At 56.7% G+C, this 14,090-nt stretch overlaps 1 protein-coding gene across 2 annotated transcripts; it reads left to right on the plus strand.

Moving 5' to 3' along the window:
* The first annotated feature begins 797 nt into the window (after positions 1 to 797).
* Positions 798 to 8,458, plus strand: TOMM7 (translocase of outer mitochondrial membrane 7). 2 transcript variants are annotated; one of them, XR_008912530.1, is made up of 4 exons: positions 798 to 6,430; positions 7,607 to 7,655; positions 8,191 to 8,309; positions 8,366 to 8,458. XR_008912530.1 is itself a non-coding variant. In XM_056800507.1 (3 exons), exons 1-3 carry the CDS (start codon positions 6,328 to 6,330, stop codon positions 8,204 to 8,206), a joined length of 168 nt encoding a protein of 55 aa, XP_056656485.1. In that variant the 5' UTR covers positions 798 to 6,327; the 3' UTR covers positions 8,207 to 8,458. The 2 variants fall into 2 exon arrangements, 1 of the variants encoding a protein (XP_056656485.1); XM_056800507.1 differs by having other exon boundaries at positions 8,191 to 8,458.
* The last annotated feature ends 5,632 nt before the right edge of the window (positions 8,459 to 14,090 follow it).

Genomic DNA, 14,090 nt, shown 5'->3' on the forward strand with positions numbered 1-14,090 from the left:
GGATGGAGGGGAAAGGGCACTGGCAGAAGCCCTCCTGGGGTGTCATTGGCTGGTTCCAGGACCTCCTGGGTGCAAAAAGGACTTCTACCATGGCAGCACAGCAGAAACAAATGCCAGCTGGTGGGCTTTTTGTCTCCCCCACCCCACCCACCCCCTTTTTGTCCTTAATTTTGTTCTTTTGCCAATTACATGGAACACATTTGTTTCCACATCTCTGTCCCCTTTTGTAAACTGAGGAGTTGCCTAGAGCCCTGGGAGCTTGGCTTGGCCACACAATCAGGATAGGTCTGAGGCAGGACTTGAACCTGGGTCTTCCTGGCCTGGAGGCTGGTTCTTTAGACAAGGCTACACTGCCAAAGTAGCTGAAAAGATTGTCCCATGGCAGTGATGGGCCACCTTTTGAGCATGGGTGGTGTGTCAAGATTCACCAAAACCTGAGCACTACTCCGGTGGTGTGTCACTTTGAGAAAAAAACCATAGTTTCGTGATATTTATAGTTCAAATAACAAAAATGTATAATGTAACATATAACTGTGTTTAATAAACCAAAAACTAATTATTTAACTTACTTGCTTAGTGACTTTGTTCATCTGTCAGTTGGTTTCTTTTGTTGGTCTTGATATTATTTAACCTGTGTGGGATGCCATGAACTAAGATAAGTGAGGGGGAGGGGGGATTCTTTACCTAATCTGCCTATTAGTGACTTTTTTGTTGCTAAATTTCATTGGCTAAATCTTCAACTGAAGGTTGGTATTTTGTATACTTCAAGCCCAAGCAAGCGTTACTAACTTCATCAGTCAATCTGTTTCTTTTATTGGTTTCGATATTATTTAATGCTGAGAATAAGGTCTCACAAAAGTATATAGAGGGAAAAATTGTGAGTAAAGCCATTGCTATATTTTTCAGGGTGCTAAAAGTGTCTGGTAATTGGTTCCAGGCACTCCTTTGTTGCACGTGAGCTGGAGCCCCGCCCTGTCCCTCCCCAGCTAGTTCAAGAGCAGTAGCTGCCGCCTACCAGCCTACCTGCCTGTGCAGGTTCCACATCCTCCTCCCAGCCACAGCCCCCCCCCCCCTCCCCAAACCAGGCCAGGGCTTGACCATGGCCCTGGGCATGGCTCCCACCCTGAGGCGCACTGAGCCCACATGTGGCCATGTGTCATCGAAAATGGCCACATGTGTCATAGCTTTTCCATCATGGTCCTATGGGCACTGTGGGCCTGGAGTCTGGAAGACTCATTTTTCTCAGTTGAGTTCTGGCCTCAAGTATACAGTGACCCTGGACAAGTCACTTAACCCCATTTGCCTCAGTTTCCTCATCTGTAAAATGAGTTGGAGAAGGAAATGGCAAATCACTATAGTATCTTTGCCAAGAAAATCCCAAATGGAGTCACTAAGAGTCAGGCAGACTGAGATCAAAGGTTAAAAACTCAGATTGCTTGGACTAAAGTTTGAGTCTGGAAAACAAAGCATATACTATACATTTTACTCTCTTAGTAAAGAGGGATCTGCCTCTTCATGAAGAAGCTAGTCTTCATGACCAGTCTGGGCTGCTTTGGGGGTGCCTTATATGCAACTGGTTACCAGGGAGGGGAGGAGCCTACAGTATTGGGGAGGGGGTCCTAACTGCTAAACAAAAGGGGAAGGAAGGAGAGGAGATGAAGGGAAGAGAGGAAAGGGAAAGGGAGGAGAAGAGAAGAGAGGAAGAGGGAGAAGCAGAGGGTGCTGAAAGCAATAGCATGGAGACTGGCATTGTGAGTAGAGAGCATTCTCAGTCTAGAAGAGATTGAGCTCAGGTAGGGCTTCTCATCCACACTAGCTGAGGGAACGTGGGACAACTCACTTAATCTTTTGGTGCCCAAGGGCCTAAGAGAAGTCAATCAGGCACAGAGGAGTTGCTTTGGTGAGTCAGTGGAGGGCATTTCCACACCCAGAGTTCTCTCCATCATGGGTAGCTCCCTCCAAACTGGTGTTGTCCGTGGGACCTAGCCTTCTCCCATCACATACTGGCAGTTCTTCCCACTCTGGGCTCTGGAGTGCCTCCTTTCTTCCCTGTGGCTACTATCCAAGCCTTCCCTTGCCCAACCTCCTTAGGGTAGCCTCCCTCCTTGGGCAGGAGGCTTCCTGCCTCCCCTCCTGCTTCTCTTCAAATGGGAGACCTTCCAGAACAAAGGCTGGTCCCCGAGGTGAGTCGGCCCACACAGACATTTCCCCAAACGTTGGAGGTGTTTACAAAAGTGAAGAAGCTCCAGATTGGAAGCAACCGGAACCTCCTAACCTCCTCCATCACCTGGCCCAGGAGGAGACAGTGTAGATGCTCTCTGGCCCTTGAAGGACGCTTTTACAGCCGGTGGGGCCTAAATTGGGCTTGACATTCCTGGCGGGGCAGGCAGAAAGGGAAACACACTGACTTACACAGGGGCCATTGTCTGAGCAAAGGAAGCATAAAAATTCATTTGCAGAAAGAAACGGGTTTCCTGGAAAGTGGAGGAGGGAGGAACAAGCCCGCCTGGTTTCTTGTGGGAAGGGGATTGGGCTGCTCCAGTGGGTAATGGCTTTAGCTATGGTGTTAAACAAGACAAAGGCGTTCCTGTGGCCAATCCTTCCTGGGACTCTCAGGAAAGGTGGAGGAAACACCATTAAAGAGGAACAGGGAAGACGTTTCGGAGAGAGCTCCCGGATGCCTTTGTTTCTCACACTGCTGCCTGGGGGCTTCATTACAAACAGCTCCGGGGTTATTCCTGTTGAAAGGATAGACTTGATGAATTTTGGAATCACTTTTCCGGGAGGGTCATCAGTAAGCAGCTGGGGGATTCTGGGCTGGGCTTGGAGGCAGGAAGATGAGCTCAATTCCAGCCTCAGGCACTTACTGGCCTTGTGACTCTGGGCAAGTCACTTCACTTTGGTTCGCCTCAATTTCTTCAGCTGTGAAATGGGGATAATGCTGAACAGTGCCTACCTTGAGGGGTTGTTGTAAAGATCAAATGAAATAATATTTGTAATGTGGTTAGCACGGCACCTGGCACATAGTAGGAGCTCTATTAATGCTTCCCTTTCCTTGAATACAAGGATACAAAGTGAAGAATTCAGATGACTGGTTAACTTGTGTCTAACACGAGGGAAATGTTTAAATTGTGGTACGTTAATGGAATTGAACACTAGAAGACAATCAATACTGACAAGTGTAAGGGGAGAATGAAAAATGCAAAGGCAGAACATTGGAATTTACATTAGTTTCCATGAGAAAAATTAAGGGAGCTTGGGCCAAAGAGGCTCATGGGGAGTTCCAGTCCAGGAAGTGACTGAAAGGGTTCTTTGGGATTGAAATTCCTTCATTTACATGTAAATCATCTCCCCCCTGTCTAGGGCTTTGTAACGAAGTCCAATATTGGTTTTAATCAAGCATTAATTATTCAGTATATCTAATCCCTCTGTGGCTTCTTTTCCTCCAGCAGGTGGACAGAGCCCCTAGTCACAACAGCGGGGCTGCTGAGGAGAGAGCCCAGCATTCTCTGGGCCTGGACAGTCCCTTGTTGTCTAGGGGTAGCTGGGATGGTTGACCTACTGATCAAGCTTGCTTTGGGCCCCACTAACCTTCTTTTGGTCTTGGGGAGGATTAGTCGCTGGACCTTGACATAAATCTTCTTGATCCACATAGGATATGTTGTTATGTCATTGCTCAGTCCTGCCTGCCTGCCTGCCTGCCTCTCTGAAACCTCATTTGGGGTTTTCTTGGCAGGGAGTGGTTGACCATTTCCTTCTCCAGCTCATTTTCCAGACAAAGGAGGTAAACAGGGTTAGGGAGCTGGCAGGGTCACATAGCCTGAGGCTAGATTTGAACCTGGAAGATGAGTCTTCTGGACTCTAGGCCTAGCGCTCTAGCCACCTAAGTGCAGAGTGCTTACTTTTATTTTATTTTTTAAACCCTTACCCCTCTGCCTTGGAGTCAATACTGTGTATTGGCGCCAAGGCAGAAGAGGGGTAAGGGCTAGGCCATGGGGGTCAAGTGACTTGCCCAGGGTCACACAGCTGGAAAGTGTTTGAGGCCAGATTTGAACCCAGGACCTCCCATCTCTAAGACTGGCTCTCAATCCACTGAGCTACCCAGCTACCCCCTCCTTCCCCCCCCCCCAGCTGTCCCCTCTTAAATATCTTTCTTGGGGAACTTGGGGGCTGAGGATCTGGGCAGTTGATTGACTTTACAATGGTAACAAAGGAAAAGGAGGAGTCCCAGACAGGGAGAAAGCTTTGGGACAAAGAGATACTCCCAGCTGATGGCATTAGCCCTCCCCACCTAGACACTAGTGAAGTCCCACTTTCCCTCAGGGAGGCCCCTCAAGTGCCCAGGTGGGCCCGGGGCTGCCGCCTCCATCTTAGGATCTTCTAGGATCCAGCACTGTCCGGTCCGCCTGGGGCGGGCCCTAGAAATGGGAGAGCGCCTCCCACAGTCGCTGGGATGAGCAGCCAGCCTTAGCCAGGAGCCAGGCGCACCCAGACCGGGATGCCGGGCCAGATGGGGCTCCGGAAAACAAAGGACCCTCTTCTTCCTCTTCCTGGCCTGACTGGGGCTCGAGCGAGGGGACAAGGAGCACCCAGGCCAGCCGAGGGGGCCGGGCACATTCCTCGACTTCTATGGAAACAGACACCACCCTTCATGCTTGAGTAGAAGTCATTAGAGATACAGAGAAGACCCCAATCTCCAGGCAGAGGCGGCGCTGGATCCTACTGCTAAGCACTCATTCGCTGTTTGCCCCCTCAGTTCCTAGCTCAGAGCTCATCGTGGGTGTTTAATACTTGCTGAGTGACCCTTTTAGGGAAGTAGGAAATGATTTTTTCCAGGGTGGGTTTGAGAAGAAGAATGGATGTCCCTTTTCTCATTCTGTCTGATAGAAGAGCCAGAAGGGACCTCAGAGGCCTCTAGTTCTAAGTGTACATTTTACAGATGAGGAAACTGAGACTCAGAGAAAAGGGAAGGGACTTGCCCAGTACCAGAAGTCATCACCTTAAAAAGGTTGCTGGGGGCAGCTGGGTGGCTCAGTGGATTGAGAATCAGGCCTAGACATGGGAGGTCCTGGGTTCAAATCGGACCTCGGACACTTCCTAGCTGGGTAACCCTGGGCAAGTCACTTGACCCCCACTGCCTAGCCCTTACCCCTCTTCTGCCTTGGAGTCAATACACAGTATTAACTCCAAGATGGAAGGTGAGGGTTAAAAAAAAAAGAAAAGGTTGCTGATGGCTCCTAAAGGCAGGAAGGTGGTGGGGGGGTGGGGGCAGGTTGGAATACTACCCACGAGGTTTTGAGCTTTCAAGTTGCCCCCTGCAGTCTAGGTGAGGAAGGCTGCCCAAGTGAGACCGCCCCGGTGGCTATAACAGTGGATGAAACTGAAGGGCCCCTAATGGGCTGCAGGCTCAGTTAGGAACCCCCCCCCCCCACCCCGCCCAATTTGTGCCTGTTGGACCCGAGGAGACCTTTATCAGCTGAGAAGGGGCTTCCAGCTGGCGGAGAGCCCCCAGGACGCCCTGGGAGGCCCGGTAGAGGATTCCTCCCTCTCCCTATCAGAAGTGCAGCTGTGAGGCTGGAGGCAGAGGAATCAGCCTCGCTGCGTTTGGACTTCTTAGAGCAACAAACATCCAAGTACCAAAGCAGAGCTTTGCAGATGGCAACACTGCAGCAAAGAGGCCACCGCACAGCGGAAAGGACCGTTGGAGAGTGCGACATTGTAGCAAAGAAGCCTCCCGGGGATCGCAACATTGTAACAACATTGCTCGAGGTTGCTTCTGCACGATCATCTCCCCAGTGGAATGAATGCAACGCGGGGCGCAGCCAGCCAATAGCACCATAATTACTTATTAGGCACTAATCGTCTACTAGACCCGGGAGAAATAAAAAGGTGGACTTCCTGCGAGGGTGTCCGGCAGAGAGCTGCAGCGGGCGGCCTCTCTCAAAGTGCACAGCTTTGCAGCTCCCACTCCCAGGACTCGGGGGCCACAGGTTCCCAGGGAAGCAAGCGTGACCTCTCAGGGCCTGCCTCCCGATCAAGGAGAGAGGCCCTTTGCAGCTCTGAGTTCCACTCCCCCACCCCATAACTCCGCCCAAGCCTTAGTATGCCCATCTATGAAATGGGAGCCTGGGCAGACACTGGGAGGGAGAGATTGGAGGAGGCAATTACGACGGCCCAAAATCGCTCGCGACGCCCGGGCCGTAAAGCACGGCGCCCTGACGCCGGAAACAGCTCTGCGCCTGCGCAGCGTGGGCACTTTCCGGCGGAGGGGGGCTGAGGAGGCCGCAGGATCCCGAGCTGGCTGGGGGCACCGCTATCGTCGTCACCATGGCGAAGATGAGCAAGGAGTCCAAGCAGCGGCTGCAGCAGCTCTTCCGAGGCGGCCAGTTCGCCATCCGCTGGGGTTTCATTCCCCTCGTGCTCTACTTGGGTCAGTGCGGCGGCGGCGGGGAGCGGGGGAGGGGCGTGGTGACGTCATCGCGCATCATCTTCGTGAGCGCAAGGGGCGGGACCCGGTGGCCCCTACTGTAAGGTCCTTCTGGGGCACCTACTGTAAGAAGGGGCGGAATAGGGGCAGGCCCCCACCCTCACACCACCGAAGTCCCGCCTGTGGACACATGGCTTTAAGCCGCGTCTACGGAAAATCAGACGTGCATTTATTAGGCGCCTACTGTGTGCCAGGTCCTTGGGTATGGGAAAAATACTGAAAGTAACCCTCCCCCAACGGTCACACCCCACGTGGAGGCACCCAGGCCTGCAGCCTTACCCGTGGAAGAGCCTCCGGGGTTATTTGCACACCTGCTCGGAGGTTGGTCATCCACCCACTCCACAGATGGACAAGTGGAGGTCTCCCTGGCTCTAAACCCAGTGCACAGGAGTGATGCTGGGATGGGGTTTGTTTTTGAGGCCTCAGCCTCCTCACGTGTAAACTTGTGCATTCCTCGGAAGGAGCCCCGGAGGCCCTCCCCCTCCTCTCTTGGCCTCCCCCCAGCCTTCTAGCGGACCCCGCTCGGACCCAGGCCTAGAGCAGGGCTGGGCCAGGATGGAGGGCCCGAGGCGCCCCCTCCCCCTCGAGGCTTCCCTTCTGGAGGCCTCGGGCTGGCTTTGGAGAAAACTACCCAGCAGCCCCCTGGACCAGGCCTGGCCTGGTGGGGGGAGGCAGGCCCAGGCTTGACTCGGGTCGCTTCGCAGAGGCAGCCTGGCTGCTGTGAATTCATTTCTGTTCCCCGCCGGGCTCGGCTCATTATCTCGTCCCCCTCGACTTGTTCGGGCTGTTGGGCCTCCCTGAGCCGTTAATTGGATTCCCGGCAGCCCCCCAACCCCTCCCTCCTCCGTTCTCCGGCTTCTGCCCGGCCTGGGTCCGAGCAAGCCCCCCCCAACGGGGAAAAGCCTTTTGTCTCCTGCGCTTAGCCGGGCGCTGCCCCCTCCTCCAGGCCGGCTGCCCTCATGCCTGTCCTTTGCAATGGGGACCCGGCTCTCCCTTCGAGGCCCTTCTGGCCTTTGGGGGGGCGGCACGGCCTGGAGGAAGAACCTGCCCCTGCGGAGGAGCCTCCGTGGAGGCCGAGCAGTCACGGCTCCCATTCACTCGGGATCTTTTTCTTTTCAGGGTTCAAGAGAGGAGCCGACCCGGGGATGCCGGAGCCCACCGTCCTGAGGTACAGTATGTGCGGGGCAGCGGGCGGCCCAGACACACCTGGGCCACACCAGCTCCCCCCCAGACCCCCCAGACCCCCGCCTCCCCCTGGCCTCCCTCTGGCCCCCCCCTGGCCTCCCCCCAGCCCCAGGGCTGCTAATTGGGAGTCTGCAGTGACCAGAGGGGGAGAGAGAACGGCCAGAGCCCCGCAGCGCCCATCCGCTCCCTCCTCCGCCCGCAGCAGCCGGTGCAAACCTGGAGCTTCTGTCTGCGGCTGGCCGGGGCCTGCCAGGACGGGCCCTTCCTGGCCTCTGGCCTCTCCGAGGCCGGCCCGGGAGTCCCTCTGCCCGGCCTGCTGGGGACCGTCCTTCGCCTTCCGCTCCATTTCTGGCCTCCCCGGCAGGGCCTGGGGCTCCCGAGGCCGGCAGGGAGGCCGTCCCCAGCGGGGACTCCAGTCAGGGGGCAGAACTCGCACCCGGCGCCGCTGTGCGCCCCAGCCTGGCCTAGGAAGGGCGTGTTCTTGTTGGGGTTTCACTTCCTTCTTCCTCCACTTTCAGCTTGCTTTGGGGATGAGCGAGTGTCCGAGCATCTGGATGGGACGCGATCCGCGGAGCAGAGAGGCTGCGGCTGCCCCGTGGCCAGCATGCCGAGCCGACGGGGCCCGCCCCCTCCCGGCCTTCCCGGCCTCCGCAGCCCCCGGCAGGGCGCCCGCCCCCTCCCGGCCTTCCCGGCCTCCGCAGCCCCCGGCAGGGCTCGCCGCCCGGCCGTCGGGGGTTCTTTCCCTTATTCTGGGCTCAGATTGTGTTGAATAAATAACTCCCACCACGCTGGCTCGGCCCTCCTTGTGCACGTCCGGGGCGCCCCCAGCCGGCCGCCCGTTTCCCAGCATCCCCTCCTCGGGAGCCGGCGGCACCCCAAAAGGAAACGCCCCGGGGCTGCCGGAGGAGTCCCTGCAACCCGCCGCCCCCAGCCGGGGTCCCAGGCCTCGGGAGGGGCTGGGAAGGGCCCGCACCCCCCACCCCGCGGGCAGGCCTGCTGAGGGCAGGACGGGGGGGCCTGGAACCAGAGCCGTCGCCCAGATGGGCGGCTCACCGCCGCTGCCTCAGTTCCCTCATGTGTATGGTTAGCAGAGCGCCCTCCTCCTCCCTGGTCACAGCCTGGCTCCTGGGCTCGGCCCTCGGGGAGCGCCACGTCCTCCGTCACCTCCGTCCAAGGGCATGTGGCTGGGGGGCAGCCCGGAGGCTCCTTGTGCAGGCCCCCCCCCCCCCCAGAGCCATTTCTCCCCTGAGCTGGGACACAAAGGGTTAAAGTCCACCTGGGGGTCCAGGGGACCCCCTTAGAGTAGCTGAGGAATGGGGTGACCGTCCCCCCTTGACTCCCTCCTCTCCCCTGTGGGCCGCCCCTTTGTCCGGGGGTCCCGGTCGACCCAACTTCACTTGGAGCCTGGCAGGGCTCCGCATGGCCAAAGAATAGCCTGAGCCTCGCTGAGCTCGGGCAGCCGTGGGAAAGGAACTGCCCCCCCCCCCCCGAACTCGTCCAGTCCCAAGTCTGGCTTCAGAGCACCCGTCGGGCTGGTCTCGATTCCAAAGCCTGCAGCCTCCATCCTAGAACCCGGGGTTCCAAGAGGGGGTTCTCCGAAGAGAAGCCGCCCAAACGGCATTCCCAGGCCAATAAACTGGGCTGATGTTCCCACGAGGCCAGAAAGCACGACTTCCAGGGCTCCGGAACAACGGGTTGGCCCAGTGAAGGCTCTCCTTCGCTGATTTTGCTTTCTGATAACTGACAAAATCCAATTTTGACTTTGCTTAAAAAGGACCCTTTGATTCTGAAGAACAAGATTAAGGGGGCAGCTGGGTAGCTCAGGCCATGCAGAGCCAGACCCAGAGGTGGGAGGTCCTGGGTTCAAATGTGACCTCAGACACTTCTAGCTGTGTGACCCTGGACGAGTCACTTCTCCCCCGTGGCCGAGCCCTGACCGCTCTTCTGCCTTGGAGCCCATACCCAGTCCTGATTCTAAGGTGGAAGGTGAGGGTTTACTCTTCCTATATTCCTGTAGGCATGAGATAAGCTTCCTGCGGATTCTGTGTGCAGAGAAAGGCCCCCCAGTCTAACGGGCTTAGACTTTGTAGGGGTGACTTGGTTGGCTCCTGCCGATCACCCGAATTGCCCCTGAAGCGTCACTGTCCCGTGTGACTGCGGGCACCCGCATCCCTTCCAGAGAGGGCAGGCAGCAGCTCTGACCTCCCAGGAGATCCAGGGGCAGATTTCAAGGAATCTGAGCTTGGATGGACAAAGAGTGGCTCCTCTGTGCAACTGAAGTGGAGCATTTCCTTCCACGCTCAGCTAAGGGGCCTGCTGGCTAAGGGATCTGCCAGAAGGCAGGCCAAGGACCCTGCAACTGGGCTTTCCTCAAGCAGCCCCCTCGTTTTCCTCCATAAAAACGCCAGTCCAGCCCCATCCCATTTGAAAACTCGCTGAGGACAATGGGAAAGAGCCTCCGGTCGGGCGTTGTGGAGTGTTCTCTGGTTGTTTCCCCCACCTCATTCCCCAATGGCTGGCAGCCTGGGAAGGGAGTGAGAGGGAATTGGGGCATTTCGAGGGCTGGTTGGGTCCTCTCCCAGCAAACCAGGTGTAAACCCTGCCTTTGCCCCTCTTGTTCTGAAATCGGGGAGTGCAGGAGTGGAGAAGTTTCGGGCTGAAATGGCCCTAGAGTGGCGAGCTCCAGGCACAATTCAGCTCTCTTCCAATGGATAGAGCAGCTGAAGAGCTCCTGTGACTGACCAGCCTTCTGGGCAGCCCCTGGCTCCCAGTCTGGTTCCCCTCCTCCTTGCCTCTCATCTTCCTCTTTTCCCTCTTCTTCTCTCCCTTCTCTTTCTCCACCTCTAACCGGAGCCTTCTGAAGGTTGGCCCTTTGTTTTCCCCTCAAATCGCCCCTTCCATTGGGCGTTTCCTCTTCCCATCAGCTCCAGTTTGACTCCACTTAAAATGTTTCATTGAGAGCCTTCAAATCTCTTAAAGTGATCTGGAAACGAGCTGAGGGAACTGGGCTTCGGCACACCCTCCCTCATGCTGCCTTTGGAGACATTCCCCAAAGGGAAAATTCTCAGCCGGGTCCTCTGTGGCTCTCCTTACCATTTTGTCCAAGATGCTGTTTGTTTGTTTTTTGATTTTTTTAAATAGACCCTCACCTTCCCTCTTAGAATCAATGCTGTGTATTTGATTCCAAGGCAGAAGAGTGGTAAGGGCTAGGCAATGGGGGTCAAGTGACTTGCCCAGGGTCACACAGCTAGGAAGTGGCTGAGGCCAGATTTGAACCTAGGACCTCCCTGGCTCTCCATCCACCGAGCCACCCAGCTGCCCCAGTTTTTTCACAAGTTGATTTGTTCAATTTTCCTTAAATCAATGAGCTTTTTCAATCCCTTGTAGTAAGTAAAAGGAGGAAGTACTTTATTTAAAAATAAAGGAAACAGGTCTGGAAATTAGGAGGTAAAGGACTGCCTCAGTTTCCTCATCTGTAAAATGAGGAGGTTGGCCTGGATAGAGAAGGGAAGCATTGTGGAAGGTGGGGCAGTGGGAGAAGAGAAGGTATACAATCCAGTGAGGCAGGAGTGCAGCCAGAAGAGATACCTCCCGAGATGGAAGTTGCTGGTAGGAACTGACCAATGGGGAGGGGGGCCTGCGAGGACTCGGGACCTCCAGGTGTGAAGTGCTGGGTGATCCCCAAACGCTACAGTCCTAGTTCGTTGGCCCCAATGTGCCTTTCTGGCCTCTCCCAGTGTGGGGGGGTGTCCGGAATAAGAGCCGAGCTCTGGGCTCCGAAGGCTTCCTAACTCTTATTGGGGGTGGGTTGGGGGGGGGACAACGCAATGCTCAGGGTCCAGGGGGAAGTTAGGAAGAAGGCTGCATTCCGGTAGGATGTGGCTCTGGAGCGAGACTTCCCGACTGAGGTGGTCTTTGAGGCAGGCAAGGGTGGGGACAGGCCGACAGCAAGGGGAGGCCATGGAGCAGGAAGCTGGGGAAAGGGGGCTTTGGTGGGTGAAAGATGGCCCGAGGGCTGGCTGGCTGGCTGGCTGGAGAAGTAAAATGGGGCCAGATCTGGAGAAGCCTTCAGGACCAGGACGTCATCCCATAGGCAGGGACCCGCCACGGTAGGTTCTGGAAATCGGAACTCGTCTAGGAAAGAATCTCCCGGATCCGTTATTGGACCGGGCGACGAAGAAGGACCCATTTTCCCAGCGTGCACCAGGAGCGTGGAGCACCTTTCAGGAAATCAAGCTCCAGCAATGTGAGAAGGTTTCCGGTGGCTCTTTGCGAGCCCCAAAGGCCCGCGGCGAATTTTACCTAATGTCAGCCCTGAGCACCGAGAAAGCCTCCTCGGCCTCTCCTCCATTCGTGCGTCCCGTCCTCCTCCCGCCCCACCGTTCCCATCATTAGAAGGTGAACTTGCTTGGGAAAAGGGGCTTTTGAGTCGGAGAACACGGAGAGGTGGGATGGGCGGAACCCCTTCCCCCACCCACCAAGTGCTTTTAAGACGACGCTATTTTCTGATGGGCGGAAGAGCTGCGGCCTTGGCGTCCTCGGTTTGCCCGGCCCCCCCCCCCCCCCCCCATCTGTCAAAAGAGCGAAAGGTATTAATTAATAGCGTGGACGTGGGAGAGAATATTTGAATTTCAAATGCTCGCGAGAGAACACCTGGGAGCTCCGGGCCGTAGGAATGGGCTCCATAGAACTCGCGGGGCTCTCGGCGTGGAGCCCGTTTTTCTCCCCGTGGGCAACCCAAGCTTGCACGTCGGTCTCCTCGGAGGCTTGTTTATCCGAATGGAGGGAAAGGAAAATCTCCCTCTCTGCCCCCGGCCTCGCACAGGCCAGGGAGCGTTTGGGGCGCCCCGAAGGGTACCTGCAAACGAAGCCAAAGGAAATCGCTGCGTTTCAGCTGACGGCCCAGGAAGAGGCCCAATGAGCAGTTGAAGGGCCTCGCTCTCCCACGGATCAGGCCATGGAAATGGTTTGCCTAAATGGCAGCTCCCCGCCAGAGCCTGAATGCATATTCATTTAAGATCATTTAATTGCAAACGCGGCCCTGAGGCCCAGCTCTATTTGTTGGGCTAATGTGGCATCCGGCAGCTCGCGAGGGGACCAGGGGGAAACCCAGGGCACTCATTAGGGCCCAGCTAGCGTGGCGGCCGCGCGGTGCCCGCAGAAAAGCCCTGCCTCGGCCGCGCGGGTTTGAAGAGGTGGAGGGCGGGTCTTAGGTAGACCCAGAGCGGGCAGGAGGGCTGGCCCCCCGGGCCCGGGGCCCGTGACCCTTTCGGGACCGCGGATCCTTTGGCCCGAGTGGATGGAAGGCTCGGAGCCCTCCTCAGAACCGCCGAGGTCGCTTCCGGTCAGTGCCAGATTTCACGCAGAGCTTTGGGAAAGGCCATCGAGCAGCACCGTCCGGAGACCCTTTCAGGCTGGGGCTAGAGGATGGGCAGGATGGGCTCCTGGGGCTGGCTGGCTTTCCGGGAGCTCCCCGGGGCCGCCCCATCACGCTTCCTCCCATCGGGGTGTTCTTATCCCCAGCTCGGGGCGTGGGTCGAGCCCACCTGCTCATTCCTAGGCTAGATGCTGCTCAGCCCTCCCAATGAGCCCCAGCCCAGGGTCACCCAGACAGAATGAGCTGGGGCAGGATTTGTACTCGGGCCTTCCGTTGGGGCCCAGGGCCCTCCCTCATCTTCCCGAAAAGGAAATGGGGGCTTAGAACAGCTTGGGGGGGTCCCACGGCCAGCTCTCTGGCCCCGTGGCACGTGGCTAGGCTGGGATCCAGGCCCGTGGGATGGGTGGCTCTAAGCCTAACGGGGTGAGGCAGAGGCAGCACCTGGCATGGGGAAAAGGCTTGTATTTTCTCAGTTCCAGCAGCAACACTTTGGGGTGATTGTTTTTTGACATTTGAAAATGCAGCTTTTCTGCCTCTCTGGCCTCGCCCAGGGCGAGTGATCCGAAGTCGGCTAGGCCCAAATGTTCACGAATGCCCATGTTTCCCCATTGCTCATGTCATGACAGAAGAGCCTCATCACTCAGGCAGCAGAAGCCTCGGGAAGGGTACAGGCTGGAAGAGGCATCCTTAGATCTGCCCTCAGACTTGGAGAGCTCCTCCTGGTACTGCTCCTTATTGGGTCGATGACAGCCGGTGAGGGAAGACCCCGGAGTCCCAGGGGGCTGTTTGCATCAGCTGATGGCAGGGGCCCTCTTGGGGGCCCTCTTGGAGACCCTCGGCGGGGCTTCCTTTTATGCTGTTCCAAGGGTGGCGCCAAGGAGCGTGCCTTGCTCATAGGTGGCTCAGCCTGGTCTAAAGCTTAACGCAGATCACACAGCCTCCGTGTTAGTTCCAGTGACTTTCATTTTGCTAGAAAGGGGTCTAGATTTGGTCCAGGGAACTCTGCTTGGAGCACAGCAAGATCCTTTTCCCTTTGTCCAA

The sequence above is a fragment of the Monodelphis domestica genome, chromosome 5, assembly GCF_027887165.1.
Source record: "Monodelphis domestica isolate mMonDom1 chromosome 5, mMonDom1.pri, whole genome shotgun sequence".
NCBI lineage: Eukaryota > Metazoa > Chordata > Mammalia > Didelphimorphia > Didelphidae > Monodelphis > Monodelphis domestica.

Excerpts from the sequence above, each read along its gene's own strand:
- TOMM7 (XM_056800507.1), top strand. The coding sequence starts at position 6,328 with ATGGCGAAGATGAGCAAGGAGTCCAAGCAGCGGCTGCAGCAGCTCTTC. Across the intron at positions 6,431-7,606 it reads TCCCCTCGTGCTCTACTTGG|GGTTCAAGAGAGGAGCCGAC; the intron begins GTCAGTGCGGCG and ends TTTTCTTTTCAG.